General features: G+C 39.2%; 1 protein-coding gene across 1 annotated transcript; it reads left to right on the forward strand.

Annotated features, from left to right (window-relative positions):
* Window positions 1-7,316: 7,316 nt before the first annotated feature.
* Window positions 7,317-8,642, forward strand: LOC124248428 (UV excision repair protein RAD23 homolog B-like). The gene is given in 2 exon segments (XM_046678390.1): window positions 7,317-8,087; window positions 8,089-8,642. Coding segments are annotated over 2 exon segments (1,227 nt in total). The 5' UTR covers window positions 7,317-7,367; the 3' UTR covers window positions 8,596-8,642.
* The last annotated feature ends 9,978 nt before the right edge of the window (window positions 8,643-18,620 follow it).

Raw genomic sequence — 18,620 nt, forward strand, 5'->3', positions numbered from 1 at the left:
TTATATTTTACATTTAGCTCTGTGATACATTTTAAGTTAATTTTTTAATATAATTGTGAAGCTTAGATCAAGGGTAGTTATTTTGCATGTATCTGTCCCATTTTCCCAATGCCATTTGTTAAAATCACTAATATGACTCCATCGAATTGTCTTTGCATTATTGTCAAAAATCAATTGACCGTATCCACATGGGTATGTTTCTAGACTCTCTATTCTGTCCTGTTGATCTTTGCATCTATCGCTTTACCAATACTGTACTGTTTTGATTAGAGTAGCTTTATAGTAACTCTTAAAATTGAACAGTGTAATTCCTCCAACATTAGTCTACTTTTCAAGTTATTTTGGCTATTCTAGTTCCTTTGCCTTTCCATACAAACTTTAGAATCAGCTTGTTTATACCTAGAAAACTCCTACTGGTATTTTGTATTTGAATTCCATTAAATCTGTAGATACATTTGGGAGAACTGACATCTTCACTGTGCTGAGTCTTCCAATCCATGACTACAGTAGCTCTCTCCATTTACTTAGGTCTTTAATCTCTTCCTTCAGTATGTTATAGGTTTCAGCATACAGATCCTATATTAGTTGTGTTAGATTTGTAGCTAAATATTTCATTCTTTTGGAACCATTATGAGTGTTTTTTTTTTAATTTTAATTTTCAATTGTTCATTGCTAGTATATAGAAATATGATTGATTTTTGTGTGTTGACTTTGTATTCTGCAAACTTGCTAAATTCACTTATATTCTAGGAGGTTTTTCTCTGCAGGTCTTGGGACTTGCAGGTCATCTGCAAATAGCGGCATTGATATTCTTCCTTTCTAATCTGTATGCTTTTTATTTCTTTTTCTTACCTTGATGAGCTAGCTAAGACTTCCACTGTGACAATGAATAGGAGTGGTAAGAACAGACGTGCTTGCCTTGCTCCCAATCTTAAAGGGAAAGCATCCAGTCTTTCACCATTAAATATGATGTTAGCTATAGATTTTGGGTAGATGCCCTTTATTGGGTTAATAAAATTCCCTTCTATCCCTGAGAATTTGTATAATGAATAGATATTTAGTTTTGTCAGATGCTTTTTCTGTACCAATTGATGTGATTGCGTGGTTTTTCTTCTTGAGAACATTAATATGGTGGAACATATTGATTTTTCAAATATTGAACCAGGCTGGCAATCCCAGCCTGATTTGTTAATGTTTGCTAAGAATTTTTGTATGCATCGTCATGAGAGATATTGGTCTGTTGATTTTTTTCTCGTACTATTTTTTCTGTTTTGGGTACCAGAGTAATGCTGGGCCTCACAGAATGAGTTGGAAATTGTTTACTCCTCTTGGGTGAGTTTTGACAATTTGTGGCTTTTGAGTAAGTGTTCATTTTCATTTAAGTTGTCAAATTTATGTGCCTAAAGTTTTTCATAATATTTCCTTATCACTATTTTCATGTCTGTGGGATCTTTAATGAAAGTTTCATCTTGCAGGTTTTCTGTAGGTTTATCAATTTTATTGAACTTTTCAAAGAACCAGCTTTTAGTTCCATTGATTTTTTTCTATTGTTTTCCTGTTTTTGATTTCATTGATTTTTGGCTTTTATCTTTATTATTTTCCTCATTCCTTTTACTTTGATTTTGTTTTGCTCTTTGTTTCCTAGTTCCTTAAAGCAGAATCTTAGGTTGTTAATTTCAGACTTTTCTTCTTTCCTAATATAAGCATTTTAATGCTGTAGATTTGCCTCTAAGCACTGCATTAGCTACTTCCCACAAATCTTGACATGTTCTATTTTCATTTCCATTCAGTTCAAAATATTTTCTAATTTTTCCTTGAGACTTTCTTTTCTATCTATGAATTATTTTTAAAAGTATTGCTTAATTTCCAGGTGTTTGAAGATTTTCCTGTTATCTGACTGCTATTGGTTTCTAGTTCCATTATGATAAGAGGATATACTTTGCATTTTTAAAATTCTTTTAGATATTTTAGAGTTTTCATTTTGACCTAGAATATGATCTATCTCAGTGAATGTTCCCATGACACTTATAAAGAATGTATATTCCGCACTTGGGTGGTATGTTCAATAAGTGTCAATTACATCTAGTTGTCTGATAGTGTTATTTAGATCTTCCATATCCTTGCTAACTCTCTGTTTACTAGTTTTGTGGGATAGTGAGAGGAGAGTGTTGATATCTCCTATTGTAACTGTGAATTAGTCTATTTCTGTCATTCTTTCATCATGTATTTTGAAGCTCTGTTGTTAGATATACATATATTTAACATTGTTATGCCTTCTTGGTAAGTTGATCCTTTTTTCATTGTGCAGTATCCTTTTTTATCCCTGAGATATTCCTTTGTGCTGAAGTCTACTTTGTCTAACATTAATATAGTTATTTAGCTTTCTTTTGATTAGTGTTTGCATGATATATCTTTTACCAACTTTATATTTTTTAAATATACCTATGTCAAATTAGTTTCTTGTAAATAATAGATAGTTGGATTATTTTTAAAATTTATTTTGACAAGCTTTGTTTAATTGGTATGTTTAGGCCATTTATATTTAATGCAGCTATTGATATGTTTGGATTTATGGCTACCATTTTATTATTTTTTTATGTTTATTCTCTCTGTTTTTCATTTCTTTATTTTCCCTTTCTTAAGGAACTTACAAAACAACTATTAAAACTAATAAGTTAATTTAGTAAGTTCTTAGGATACAAAATTAATTACATTGATATGTACTAGCAGTAAACATTTGGAAAATAAAATACTTTAAAAATACATTCCATTTTTGACAACATCAATAAACATAAAATACTTAAAAACTAGTTTAATGAACGATATATAAGACCTCAAAACTGGAAACTATAGGACAGTGCTCAGAGAAATTAAGGAAAATTTAAACAAATAGAGGTACAACATGATCAGGTACAGAAAGACTTAGTATTGTTAAGATATCAATTCTCCCCAAATTGATCTATAAACATACAATAATCCAAAATAACCCCAGCAGACAATTTTGTAGAAATTTACAACTCTTAAATTCATATGGAAGTGAAAAGGACCTATAATATACAAAGCAATCTTGAAAAAGAAGAACAATGTTGGAAAACTTACACTACTTGACTTCAAGTTTTGCTATAAAACATCATCAAGTCAGTGTGGTAGTGCCTACGATGGATCAATGGAACAAAACAGAAAGTCTAGAAATGACTTTTAGATTAGCCATTTGATTTTTCCACAAAGCCATAAAAGTAATCCAATGGAAGAAAGGAGAATCTTTTCAACAAAAGTTGCGAGAACAACTGTATATCCTGTTCACCCTCAACCCTCATCTCACACCACACACAAAATTACTTCAATATGAGTCTTACACCGAAACCATAAAGCTTCTAGAAGAAAACATAAGAGAATATCTTCATGACTTAGGGTAGGCAAATTTGTTTCTTAGACAGGACAACAAATGAGAGTAACCAATGAAACCAAGGAAAGAAACAACGTATAAATTAGACTTCATCAAAATTTTAAAACTTTTTCTTATCAAAACAAACCACTAGGAAAACAAGTAACCAAGCTACAGACCAGGAGAAAATATTCACAAAACATGTATCTGACAAAGGACTTATATTTAGGATATGCAAAGAATTCTTACAACTCCATATATATTCCTGTCATATTGGCAAACTTTCAAATATTGAACACCATAAGGATGTGGGGTAACAGAAATACTTATATATCTTTGGTAAGGGTTTAAATTGGTAGAAATCATTTGGAAAGTGATTTTCTGAATATAAGTAAAGCAATTCCATTCCTAGGTACATACCATAGAAATATTCTTTCTCACGTGCACACTGCTTTGCAGTAGCGATGAAAAAAGTTGAAAAAGAATTTAAACGTCTGTGTAATGGAATACAGTCATGTGCTGCACAATGATGTTTTGGGTCAACAATGAACCACATATACGATGGTGGTCCCATAAGGTTAGTATCATATAGCCTAGGTGTGTAGTAGGCTATACCATCTAGGTTTGTGTAAGTGCACTCTATGATGGTCTCACAATAAAATTGCCTAACAACACATTTCTCAGAATATATCCCTGTCGTTAAGCGACGTATGACTGTAGCATGTAACAGTGAAAAGACCTAGAGCTACAGATGCCAACATGGATGATCCTCACTAGTGTTGTAATGAGTGGAAAAAAATAGGGGAGGATACATACAGTTCTGTACCATTTATATAAAATATTTAAAAATGTAACTATTATATCATAATTTTAGGGGCACATGCACAGATAATTAAAATCTAAAGATATTTTTGAGAATAATAAACACAAAATAAAGAAAATGGCTAGCTATGGGGTAAAAGAGAAGAATGGGACCTTCAACTCTGTTTGTAATATTGTATTTCTTTGGCTATGGGTGGGGGTGGTCCACGGAGTTTGTTATAGTATCCTGTTAAAATTTTTAAATGTTATTAACAGTACCACTCAGTTGAATTTAATGTGCTTAACCAGAGATTTTTTTAAGAAAAAATAATTTTTCTTAGTTGTTTCATGTGTATACTGCTCATCCAAGGCTGTAAAGATCTACTTTAAATATTTATAATGATTACTCAGAGGTGATGCAAACAAAGACCATCAAGAGATTATCATTAAAGCTGAATGTGACTCACTCTAACATTCTGAGCTGTCCAAGTTAAATTTCACTAAAACTTATATCTTCAGCCTAAAGCACATTAAAAGGTTATTATCAAAACAAAAGATGGTGTGACTCAAACTTCTATATTAACTTGTGAAACATTTGAGCATTTTCATAACTCTTATACCTGGCCTATACTCTTGGATTCACCACTGTTATCACTTAAAGTATCGTGTCCTTTCAACACTAGGAGTTATCTTCCTTTAAAGCATGTCATATTTCCTTTTCATTTCCTTTCTCAATGAATATGGCCATCACTATTTTCATAAGCACCCTAAACTAGGAAAGAGTTTAGGATCCATCACCCCTCCATTATCCAATCTGTTCAACAAGTCTTTTTATTTGTACCTTCAAAATGTCTCTCAAATACATCCTAACAGTCTATTCCCACTGCCATTGCCTTTCTCCAGATGAAACAAACTCCTGCCTGAACAGCCTCCTAATCAGCCCTCCACTTGTCAGGAATCAATTCCTTTGGGAAGCCCTTCCCTTCAAGTTGCCCATAAATCAAAAGTATCATTTTACTGGAAGGCACAGGTCTTACACTATAGTGGAAAATGGTTAGTTAGCAAGTATTCATTTTCCTAAGCAATCTTTCCAAATTATAAAATACTTGTTAGGTTACAATGACATGCAGACTTTTGATTAGTAGAGAGAGAAAAATGGAAAGAGCATTGCTCCCAACCTGCAACAAACAAAAAAGGCTGGATAAACTTCAAATTAACAGTTTTTCTTGAACCCATCAAAGATTGAGGTCACAGAGCAAACAACTAATGTGAAATCTGGAGAGAGACAAGCATCTCCATGGAGAATCAGGAACCAAGCATTTGCTTACTTGGGGCAGATACTGTCAACTGTGATATGAGCTGGTAAAAAGATTTGGCTAGAAATTTTTAACAAATTGATAATGTCCAAGTGTGGACTAGTGTAAGAGTGTGATGCCCCTGGGGGGCACGGACATGAGAGTTCACATCCTCTTGCAAGCTTTTCCTCCAGGAACACTAGCAAGTACTCATAGGGGAGATCTGGAAGAATCATGAGAAAGCTCTCCCCTTGGGGTCAAACTCTGTCCAGACTCACTTCCTCTATCTCTTCTACGAAGCAAAGTCTTAATCTGCAAGAGGGAGGGAACAGCAGTCACTGCCCAGATGCATCCTGATCCACATCCCCTGTCTCCCCTAAGGAAAAAAAGCCTCAGTCTGCAGCGGAAAGAGCAATGAAACTGTAGCCTACTGGCACTGGTGGAAATATACCAGCATCTAGGGGAGGGGACCAAGAAAATAAACAAAGCTCTACCCCTGAGGAGGAGCAGGAATATGTGCTAGGCTCAGCATTACATCCAGAGAAAAGACAGGAACACTTGTGAAGGACACACCACAGAGACTCAGGTTCACAGTGCCTAAGACTGAGGCTTAATCAAAACATGAGAGAATGCTTCCTCCTCTGCCCCTACCACCATGCTAACCAGCACTGAGTAAAAATAAACTGTAGAATACAGGCGGGAGAATTGCAAGAGACAGATTTTCTCTTAGAAGTAAGGTAAAAGGAAGACTCAAAGCCAAGCAGGGAGCAAACTTCAGACCTTAACTCATCGCTAGATTAACACAAACTCTGACATAAAGATGTAGGAGAAGGGAAGCTGTGCTCATCTCTCAGTATAGCAAATATTTACCTCATATCTACTGCCCTATACCATAGGCCCAGTTTTCAATAAAAAAAATCAAGCTGAGAAAAAACACAGTCTGAAGAAACACAGCAGACCAGCCCTGATGGCCTAGTGGTTAAGTTTGGCGCACTCTTCTTCAGTGGCCTGGTTCAGTTCCATACCATTTGTCTGTCAGTGGTCATGCTGTGGCAGTGGCTCACATAAAATAAAAAGAGGAAGATGGGCAGCAGATGTTAGCTCAGGGAGAATCTTTCCCAGCAAAAATAATAATAATAATAATTAGAAAATAAAGGGGAATGTCTTGCACAGAAATCCACAAAAGATAAAAAAGGAAAGAGACAAAGCAATGATTAGAACCACATTAAGATATGACACAGATGTTAGAGTTGGCAGACAGGAAATTTAAAATAACTATGAAATGTCTTAAACATTCTAATGATAAAGATAGACAACATGCAAGATCAGATAGGTAATTTCATCAAAGATGTGGAAACTATGAGAAAGAATCAAATGGAAAGGATAGAAATCAAAAACACTGTAGTGGAGATGAAAATTTCCTTGGATGGCCTCACCGGAAGATTGACAAAACAGAGGAAAGAACCAGTGAGGTTTTAGACAGGTCAATAAAAGTTACAGAGATGCAGGGGTGGGGGAGGGGGGCGCATCTCGGCGAGTCACGATGATGGCGGCCACCAGCCCGTAGTGAGCTAGCGGATTCTCTGCTGGTCTCGCAGAGCCCCTCGCGCCTCCTGCAGACTCCGGGGCTGCCGCCGGGCACGTGAGGGAGCACGACGGCCCGAGCTCGCGGGGAAGGCTGCAGTCGCGGAGGCACCGGCGCGGCCGAGGGCCAGGGCTGAGGGAGAGGCCGCTGCACAGGGAGAATGCGACAAGCCCCCACCCTCCACCGCCTTCCTCCCAAGTGCGCAAGGTGCGCGGGCGACCCCGGGGCCCCTCCAGGCCACAGACCCCGCCCAGCGGCCAGCACCCAGAGCAGGCCTGGCAGCCGAGCTGCGCGCGGCACCATGCGGGTCACCCTGAAGACCCTCCAGCAGCAGACCTTCAAGATCGACATCGACCCCGAGGAGACGGTGAAAGCACTGAAGGAGAAGATCGAGTCTGAAAAGGGGAAAGATGCCTTTCCTGTAGCAGGTCAAAAATTAATTTATGCAGGCAAAATCCTCAATGATGATACTGCTCTAAAAGAATATAAAATTGATGAGAAAAACTTTGTGGTGGTTATGGTGACAAAACCCAAAGCAGTGACAACACCAGCACCAGCTACAACACAGCAATCAAATTCTGCCACCACTACCACAGTTAGTTCCTCCACAGCACCAGCTGTGGCTCAGGCTCCAACCCCCGCCCCTGCTTTGGCTCCCACCCCCACCCCTGCATCCATCACTCCAGCATCAGCAACAGCATCTTCTGAACCTACACCTGCTAGTGCAACGAAACAAGAGAAACCTGCAGAAAAGCCAGCAGAAACACCAGTGGCTACTAGCCCAACATCAACTGACTGTACATCAGGAGATTCTTCTCGGTCAAACCTTTTTGAAGATGCAACAAGTGCGCTTGTGACAGGTCAGTCTTATGAGAATATGGTAGCAGAGATCATGTCAATGGGCTGTGAACGAGAGCAAGTAATTGCGGCCCTGAGAGCCAGTTTCAACAACCCTGACAGAGCAGTGGAGTATCTTTTCATGGGAATCCCTGGAGATAGAGAGAGTCAGGCTGTGGTTGACTCCCCCTCCAGCAGCTAGTACTCGGGCTCCTCAGTCTTCAGTGGCTGCAGCTGCAGCAACCATGACAGCGACGACTACAACAACAAGTTCTGGAGGACATCCCCTTGAATTTTTACGGAATCAGCCTCAATTTCAACAGATGAGACAAATCATTCAACAGAATCCTTCCCTGCTTCCAGCATTGCTACAACAGATAGGTCCGGAAAATCCTCAGTTACTTCAGCAAATTAGCCAACACCAGGAGCATTTTATACAGATGTTAAATGAACCGGTTCAAGAAGCTGGTGGTCAAGGAGGAGGGGGTGGAGGGGGCAGTGGAGGAAGTGCAGAAGCTGGAAGTGGTCATGTGAACTACATTCAAGTAACGCCTCAGGAAAAAGAAGCTATAGAAAGGTTAAAGGCTTTAGGATTTCCTGAAAGACTTGTGATGCAAGCATATTTTGCTTGTGAGAAGAATGAGAACTTGGCTGCCAAGTTTCTTCTACAGCAAAACTTTCATGAAGATTGAAAGGGGCTTTTTTTTAATCTCACACTTCACACCAGTGCATTACACTGACTTTGTTCACTGGATTGTCTGGGATGACTTGGGCTCATATCCACAATACTTGGTATAAGGTAGTAGATTGTTGGGGGTTGGGAGGGAGGGACGTAGGATACAGGCCAGGGATAAATACAGTGCATGTCTGCTTCAATTAGCAGATGCCGCAAATCCACACAGTGTGTAAAATACTATACAACCAAAACCAGCTTTTGCAGGTCTTTATTTCTTCTATAAAACAATAGGTAACTTTTCCTAGGTTTCACTCTTTATAGTGTACTAGATCCAGAAATTTAGTGTAATGCCCTGCTTTATATTTCTTTGACTTAACGTTGGTTTCAGAAAGAATCTTTGCTACCTAGAATCTACAGGCTCTATTTCATGGCAACACTGGATAAATGGCTTTGTGAAATTGAAAAAAATTTTGGAGCAACTGTAAACAGAGATGCCAAATTATTGATGGTTTTTGTTGCTGCTTCAAATAAGTATAAAATTAATGTGTAAGGAAGCCCATTCTTTCATGTTAAATACTGGGGTGGGAGAGGAGTGAAGGGGAACCTTTTCTTAAAATGAAAATAATTACTGCTATTTTAAAATGTCTTGATCATCGAATGGTGAGACCCTTCTAACATGATTTGAGAAGCTGTCCGAGTATAGGCAGAGTTATTTTCCTGTTGACATTTTTTTGGTTTGTTTTGGGGAAAAATTGGTAGGTGTCTAATTACTGTTTACTTCGTGGTTATATTGCAGTAAAAGTTTTAAAACCACCATTGCATGTTTGCTTTTGATGTATCCCTTTGTGAAATTAGCACTTTGGGGCCAATGGAGAAAGGCAGCATTCACTCTCCCTCATCCCCTTCCCCCGGCAGAAATGTGTTCATCAGCAAGTCGTCAGTTCAAACTGCTGCCTTTTTTTAAACCCACAGAATGCTGATTCAGTTCAAAATTAATGCAGATGTTTCAAAACTGGGTTTCTGATATTTGTAAATGTTTTTCCTTATTAGATAAGAGTGTATGACCATCAAAATCATTAGGATTATATTGCTTTCATAAAGAGAAGTGGACAGAACTATATAATCCAGCATCTTTTATTGCTTTTGAAAGACTGGCAGAATCTTTTGGAAGGGTTGGGAGAGGCAGCTGGAAAAGTACTTTGGAAAATATACAATCAAGATCTCTCATGACATATTAAAAGAAAAATCTTAATGGCAAAAAAAGAAAGTTACAGAGATGCAGAGATGGGCAAAGATGCAAAGTGTAATTAGAGTGTTAAATTCCCTACTATCATTGTGTTGCTGTCTATTTCTCCTTTGATGTCCATTAATAATTGCTTTATGTATTTAGGTGCTCCTATGTTGGGTACATAGATATTTGCAAGTGTTATATCCTCTTGTTGGGTTGTTCCTTTTATCACTATGTAGTGCCTTTCTTTGTCTCTTGTTACAGTTTATGTTTTAAAGTATATTTTGTCTGATATAAGTGTTACACCCCAGCTTACTTTTCATTGCCATTTGCATGGAGTATCTTTTTCTATCCCTTCACTTTCAGTCTGAGTGTCTTTAGGTCTGAAGTGTGTCTCTTGTATTCAGCATATGTATAGGTCTTGTTTTTTATCCAATCAGCCACCCTATGCCTTTTGACTGGAGCATTTAGCCCATTGACGTTTACAGTACCTATTGATAAGAATATACTTATTGCCATTTTGTTGCTTTTTTTCTGGGTGTTTTAGTAGTTCTTCTCTGTTCCTTTCTTCTTCACTTGCTCTCTTCCCTTGTGGTTTGATGGCGTTCTTTAGTATTATGTTTGGGTTCCTTTCTCTTGATTTTTGTGTATTTATTACAGGTTTCTGGTTTGTGATTTCCATGAGGTTCATATATAATAACCTACATGTATAGCAAATCTATACTAAGTTGACGGTCTCTTAGGTTTGACCTCTTGCTAAAAGCTTTATTCTTTTACTCCCCACCTCCTGCATTTTATGTTTTTGATATCATATCTAACCTCTTTTTTTGTGCGTGTGTATCTGTTACCCTCTTATCATGGAAATAGTTAATTTTAGTACTTTTGTCTTTTGATCTTCATATTAGCTTCATAGGTGGTTGATCTGCTACCTTTACTATATATTTGCCTTTGTCAATGGTTTTATTACTTTTTTTGGATAATTTTCTTATTCCTCTTTGTGGTCTTCTCTTTCCCACTTAAATAAGTCCCTTTAGCATTTCTTGTAAGGCTGGTTTCTTGGTGATAAACTCCCTTAGTTTTTGCTTGTCTGGGAAACTCTTTATCTTTCCTTCCATTCTGAATGATAAACTTGCTGGGTAGAGTATTCTTGACTGTAAGTTTTTTCCTTTCAGCACTTTAAATATATTGTGCCACTCCCTTCTAGCCTGTAAAGTTTCTGCTGAGAAATCAGCTGATGGTCTTACGTGGTTTCCCTTTTATGTAGCTTGTTGTCTTTCTCTTGTGACTTTTAGGATTCTCTCTTTATCTTTAATTCTTGACATTTTAATTATAATGTGTCTTGATGTGGGCCTCTTTGGGTTTATCTTGTTTGGTGCTCTCTGTGCTTCCTGTACCCGGATATCTGTTTCCCTCCTTAGGTTAGAAAGTCTTCAGCTACTATTTCTTCAAATAGATTCTCTGCCCCTTTGTCTCTCTCTTCTCCCTCTGGGACACCTATAATATGGATGTTAGTGTGATTGATGTTGTCCCAGAGGTCACTTTGACTGTCCTCATTCTTTTTAGTTCTTTTTTCTTTTATCTGTTCAGCTTGGGTGATTTCCTCTAGTCTTTCATCCACCTCACTGATCTGTTCTTCTGTATCATCTACTCTGCTATTAGTCCCTCTAAGGAATTTTTTATTTCCATTATTGTATTTTTCATTTCTGATTGGTTCTTTTTTATATTTTCCAGTTCTTTGCTGACCTTCTCACTGAGTTCATCCATTCTTCTCCCAAGATCAGTGAGCATCCTTATGACTATTAGTTTGTACCCTTTATCAGGTAGATTGTTTATTTCTGCTTTGTTTAGGTCTTTTTCTGAGGATTTGTCCTGTTCCCCTATTTGGAATATATTCCTTTGTCTCCTCATTTTGCCTCTTTCCTTGTGCTTATCTATGTTTTAGGTAGATCAGCTATGTCTCCTGATCTTGGAGAAGTGGCCTTATGTAAGAGATATCTTATGAAGCCCAGCAGTGTGCTTCCCTCTCATCACCAGTTCCAAATGTTCCAGGAGTGTCCCCTGTTTGGGATACATGTGTCCTTCTGCTGCACAGGGTTGCTCTTGCTGCAGGTACATGAGGAGGCTAGGCTGTCCCTCTGGCCAACCAGTTGTAATGCTCGGCTGCATGTGGCTGCTATGGTCCCTCAGTCACTTTATCAGGCATGGGGAACCCCAACACAGTTGGCTGCAAGGTCTAAGTGCAAATACCTGCTGCAGTTTTTCTATCAAGTGAGTAGACCTCAAGTGTGGCTGTTTGCTAGGCTCAGGGGTTTACAATTGCTGTAGGCCTCTGGCCTGCAAGGCTGTTGTCAGCCCTCTCAGGAGTGCAGTTGGGTGGGGCCAGCCCTAGGCATGATAGCACTCAATTGTTTCAGGTGTTGGAAGGTGGGACTGATCCCCTATGTGGCTGTTTGAGAAGCACAGGTGTTCTTCAGCTGATAAGCTCCATCACTCACAGGTCCACACACTCCATCAACACAGTCTGCCCTGAGCACACACTGCAACCCTCTGAAGGGGACTCACTCACTCCACTGCAGAGGCCCTACACACTCCCTGTGCACATGCTCCAATTCTCTGAAGGACACTCACTCACCCTGCTGCAGGCCTACCCCTTGTGCAAGGCCTCCCTCTCACACATGCCCTGCCCCACAGAGGCAGAACCACTCACCCTGCTGCAGAGGTCCCACAGACCCTGCCTGTGCAGGCCCACAAGTTGCCCAAGGGTTGGTGTTGTGTGGAGCCAGTCCCTAGATCAGGCTGCCTGCCATGGCTGAGCTGGATTAAATTGGTGTTATAGTGGGTGTGGCTGACCCCTGCACTATCAGACAAGGGGAAGAACTCCAGTGGTGTCTGCAAGAGTCTGTGTCAGCAAATCTGTGCTAAGTCACAATAATGGCTGCCACCAATGTCTCAGTCGCTGGGGAGGTGGTCCCAGCCTGGGGAGGTCTCACCTCTTACTGAGATGTGCCCAGAGTCTATCAAGTGAGTCTCTTTTTACCAAAAGGCTGTGTACCTTTCTTTCTGGTGATTTTAGGTTGCTTTCTGAAGCACGTGAATTTGTGTGTGGGCCCTTGAAGAACAGGCTTTACTTTCCCTTATGTCCAGTAGCTTTTCTGAGGGTATTCCCCATTGTTGTTAATAGCCAGCAAAGCCAGATATTAGGATACTTGTCTTGGTTGTGCTGAGTCCAAAAGCTGTTTATTGTGGCAAAGCTTTCCTGCTCAGATCCCCCACTCCTCCAGGAAAAGCTTTGTACCTTAAGATTTCTCCTAGCTGTGAAGCACTGTGGCTAAAATGTAGCATTTTCCTCTCCAGAAAGGAATTTCTGCCTCTTCCACCTCAGTCAGCACTGTCTCTTGTTGTGGGTTTTTTTAAATCCAGTTTTCAGTTCTTTCTAAAAGGAAATTGTTCCAAGAGTAGTTGTAAATTTGTTGTGCCTATGAGAGGAGGTCAGTTCACAGACTTCCAGTGCCGCCATCTTGACACCAGATCTGGAGTAGTTTTATTGATTTCAGACAAAGTAGATTTTAGAACAAGGAAGATTATCAGCAATAATATGAAACAAAAAAATTAATTTAAAGCCTAATTTAAAACCTTATGACAATATCGCAGAAGGCAAAAAATAGTTTCAGGGAATCTTAATGTTCAAACTGAACTTTAATTTCATATATACTTTTACTTAGATTTTCTTACTGTATATATACATTTATTAAATAAAGAATTACTGACATTTTGTCATCTAGAAGCATTAACGAAAGTCAGATATCTTTCTGATTCCCACAAATAGTTTGTTACTTTGCTGGATGATTTTGTCTTTTTAGACAAATTGGTAGGGAAACACACCAGCAGTCTATTGAAAATGTTTTAAGCTTTTGATATTTAATGCATTCTCTTCTCATTGTTGCCTGATGGAAGCACAATCAGAGATCCAAGTAGGAGTGAACTAAATTGCCTTCTTTGGCTATTGGGAATACTGTTCATGCTTGCCTGAAGGTAGATAAGAGAAAGGAATCTATGAGTTTGTTTCCTATTCTTGCAGTATTTTCTCCTTTGGGAGATATTAGAATTGGTGCCAGAGCATTTGTATATATCTGCCAGGAGATTTTAAGTCACTTTATCTTTGAGTTAGAGGGTAATATTGCTTTACGAAGTTATGTAGGGTAAATTGACTGATAATTCTTGACTTCAAGGCTGGATTAATGATATATTTATAAGTATATTTTATTGCTAATGTATAGTAACATTCAAAGGGCATATAAATAATGAAACAAACATTTGCAACGTAGGGCTATTATAATACACCACCAATCATTTTTAACTAATCTGATTAAATTGACATTATGTTAGGAGTTTTGAAGTTCCTAATAAAAAGCCAAGAATAAAGGATTCCCAAGGGTGGTAACTAAAGGTAGTAATGATTCTAATATGCACACTAATCCATTTATCATGAAATAGTTATTAACTGAATATTATGACTGATTAAAATACCTAAAAGAAAATAATGCATGTGAGTAGACTGTTACCTTGGCGCACCTCAAAATAGATTCATAGGTGTTGATAACATTAATATTATTAATAAGATTCATGCAGGACTGTAGGCAAATAATTGCTGAAAATGTCACAGCATTTAATGGGCTTCCAGCTACTCTGAGGTGGGAAAAAACCTACTGGCGCTGGAGAGTCTTGGATTCTGGTTTTGCTATTATCATATTGTACAACTTCAGGCAAGACACTACAGCCGTGCATGTCTGCATGTGTGTCTCAGTTTCCTCAACTGTAAAAAGATGTCAAACAATTCCCCAGTGATCTGTAGGGTCAAATAAAGTGAGATGACAGATAAGTACTTATGTGGGAGAAGATTATGAATGTGGGTGAAGACCATGTGGATTGCCTCATAATTCAGAAGCACAAATGATTTAGTCTTATTTATTCTACTGCCTGCCTCAGCAACACAGCTGCTTTGATGTCAGGGTTTTAGATGACCAATTGTCTTTTTACCAAATCCAGAAAATACATGATAAATGTCAATACATGAGAGTGGTGTTCATCTTAAGCTCTCCTCAAAATAAAGTAACTTCTCTTCTTATTTCTGGGTTTATGAGTAGACTACAAATTAATCTAAAATGTACCATTTGAGAAAGATAGCTGTGGTGATATTGGAGAACCAAAGAATCAAAGTGATTATTTTATCACATTTTATTTTTAAATTTTTTGGTTTGGGGTTTTTTGGGGGTTCTTTTGCTGAGGAAGATTAGCCCTTAACTCACATCTGTGCAAATCTTCCCCCACTTTATATGTGGGTCGCTGCCACAGCATGAGTGATGAGTGGTATAGGTCCGTGCCCAGGATCAGAACCCAGGAACCTGGGCCACCAAAGCAGAGCACACTGAACTTAACCACTATGCCACAGGGCCGGCCCCTAAATCATATTTTATTTTAAAATTTAAAAAGATAAAGATGCTTCAAAGGGAGGAAATAACATTTGCTGACAACTTTGTGTGTGTTATGTCTCAACTCCTGACAGTATCACCCACGTTTTTACTGTTAAGCAAAGTAAAATTCAAAGGGGAGAAAAATCAATTGTCTAAACTTCCTTTCTTGGATATCCTTGTTTTGACCAACTCCAAGCTCGTTCACTTTCCAACTTATCACAATCTGTGAAAGAAACTAAACAGAAGGCCAAGAGCACAGTCAAATTCCTTTGAAAACTATTCAGTTTCCCTCAAAGAACACTGTCCCAAAACACTTACTTTTAATATTTTCAGTCTTCATTTCCCATGACATACACTGAGTTTTGAAATTTCTAAAGTTCCTGTTAAACTTGACCTATTTCTGAAATTTATTTTTTAATTTTTTAATTTTAATTTTATTTTTTTTTTTGAGGAAGGTTAGCCCTGAGCTAACATCTGCTGCCAATCCTCCTCTTTCTGCTGAGGAAGACCAGCCCTGAGCTAACATCCATGCCCATCTTCCTCTACTTTATATGTGGGATGCCTACCACAGCATGGCATGCTAAGTGGTGCCATGTCCGCACCCGGGATCCGAACCAGCGAACCCCAGGCCGCCAAAGTGGAATGTATGACCTTAACTGCTGTGCCACCAGGCCGGCCCAGTAGTGTGCCCCATCTGAGGATCAAACTTTCTGAAATTTAAAAAGTTGATTTTACAGTCAACAGACTCTCAACATGAATATTGACATTTCAGAGAGCTCCCAACATAAAGTTACTTCCATCCATTTTAGTTGAATCTCAAGCAATCAGAGCTCTGTATCCAAAGGTTTACTTGCCCAAATTCATGTATAAAGTGAGAGAGAAACCAGGACAGTAAATAGTGCCTTTCATTTGTCCATGATGTTTATAAAGTTTTAGGTTTGGACATTGTAGCTACAAACCTCAAGATATCCTGTAGACCCAGGAATTCTATCTATAATTAAATCAAGTTAGAAACACTTAATAGAGACTTTCCCAACCTATTAATACCTACAAAACTTGGAAACTCACAACCACACTAAAACCAGAATTTGATAGGTAGTCATTTCTTAGAATCTAGTAAAAATTTTCAGGATGATAAGGCAGATGGATAGAGCCAAACAAATGTCAGTAAGTGGTTTACCCCATGTACCAGCCCTGCTTTTTTTTGAAAGAAAGCAAAACTTTCCTTCCCTCTCCCGTGTGTACTTTCTGTAGACATCAGACATCAGAAAGGCTGTCTGTCTTCTGGCTGGGGGCCATACCTTGGAGTAGCCAAAGTGTTATTCCCTGTGCCTTTACCCACAGAAGCCTTATGTACCCATTTGGAGCTTAGAACCCCGAGAAAGCATCAGGGCAGGCAGTAGACAGGGACCGGTGAGGCTTGTGACTTATCAAGAAGTTTCAGTAAATGATGGGAGAACTTAGAAAGGAGAGTAATAAGATTTTCCCTTGACAGCCAGATTGTGAATTCAGTGGATAACTAAATGGAGAAAACTTAATTGAAGGCATCAGCATGGATCTCTATTCAGCAGTCCTCACTCTAATCGGATTGAACATGTAGGCAACTACAGAAGGAAACTCCCTTAGAAGAGGGCCTGCATCAGCCATGTAGAAAGAAGAGAGACCAGGTGATCACCAAGATGATGAGAAGCTAACCATTGTCCAGCAAAGAGAGGTTCACACCCAACAGACCTGGAGCATTTGGTTTGTGGTGGCAAAGATATCTCTAATATGAAGATGAATGTTGACATGGTGAAACATTGGTTATGGACTCTGAGCATTCCAGTGTCATCTGAGACCATCCCAGCCTTAAGAGGAAAGCATCCAGCTATCGTGTCTTAAAGCCATGGAAAATTTCTTTTATTTAATTCCCTTTGTTCATTGCTACCCTCAGTAGTCAACCTTTGGATTATCTGGCCTCCTGCATAAGACTGCCTACAGGGAGTATATACGAATCCCTTGGGCTTCAGGATTTTCTCCCCGTGTAGAGATTTCTCATTGAAAGTCAGATTTGGGGCTCTGATCATGGCTTGGCTTTCAGGTAGCTGCTCCAGGGAAAGTCTGCTACTGATTTTGACTTTATTCTGCTTCTTGAGATGTTCTTGTAAATTATTAATCTAGCCTGTTTATTTTATACTTCGATCCCATTCATTAGCTTTATTAATGTGAAATGCCCATTCTCAGGGAGCTGATAAAATAAGCACAAAAAAGAGGCTAAGGACCAGTGATGGGGAAGAGTGCCCCCAAGTGAGGCCTCTTTGGGGAAGACTTTGTGTCCCCGTGTCACATCCTGCCATCACCACTGGCCTAGGAGCATGTCCACAGCCAGACATACCTCTCTGTAGGAAGGGACAGAGAAAGAAAGAGCCCAGGGAGCAGCATGGCTCAGAGTATCATTCCCTCTCACCCTTCATCAGTTTGGATCATTAGAGAATAAGGCGCTGGGATAGAAGAAGCTCCTAACTCACAGAGTGGTGAAGTCGGGAAGCCTCCAAGTGGTAGAGAAGCCTCAAGGCTATGGCACAGGTGTGCAGCTGCACGTTGATAAAAATATTACATAATGAGAATACAGAGCATCTGCTCAGAGTGAGTTATTGTTAGAAGATAAAAAACAACATCCCATAATTGATAAAAAGGCACATATGCTTCAACAGAGACACAGAGGGGAAAGGCTAAGCATGCCTTCAATACCAATGTGAGTCTTCTGGTAGATGGGAGAAGACCTGAAGAGACAGGGAGAAAGATGGGAGGGAAGGGGCAGAGGCAACACAGGCCTTGACTTGGAAGGGACACACCTATCTCCAAACACAGGAGGTCACATTACCTAGGCTCCCAGAGCCTCACCACCCTTACCCACCTACCTCAGCTGAGGGGGTTGACCCTCAGAGGCAGCAGAGGAGGCCCCCTCTCAAGTCACCACAAAATAAGGAAACCAGATCTGTGTGGTTGAATAGTCCTAGCAGAATTTCCCCTAAATCTCCAGACACCACCCCCCCCCCCGCCCCCCGCCCCGCCATCGGGCATTCCTACCATCAAAAGACTCTCCAATATACAGCTCTTCCTTGACTAACGATGGGGTCACATCTGGATAAATGCATCATAAGTTGAAAATATCCTAAGTTGAAAATGCATTTAATACACCTAACCTACTGAACATCCCTTAGCCCAGCCTACCTTAAATGTGCTCAGAACACTTACATTAGCCTAAGTTGGGCAAAATCATCAAACACAAAGCCTATTTTATAATAAAGGGTTAGATATCTCATGTAATTTACTTGTACTGAAAGTAGAAAACAGAATTGT

The sequence above is a fragment of the Equus quagga genome, chromosome 1 (assembly GCF_021613505.1).
Source record: "Equus quagga isolate Etosha38 chromosome 1, UCLA_HA_Equagga_1.0, whole genome shotgun sequence".
NCBI lineage: Eukaryota > Metazoa > Chordata > Mammalia > Perissodactyla > Equidae > Equus > Equus quagga.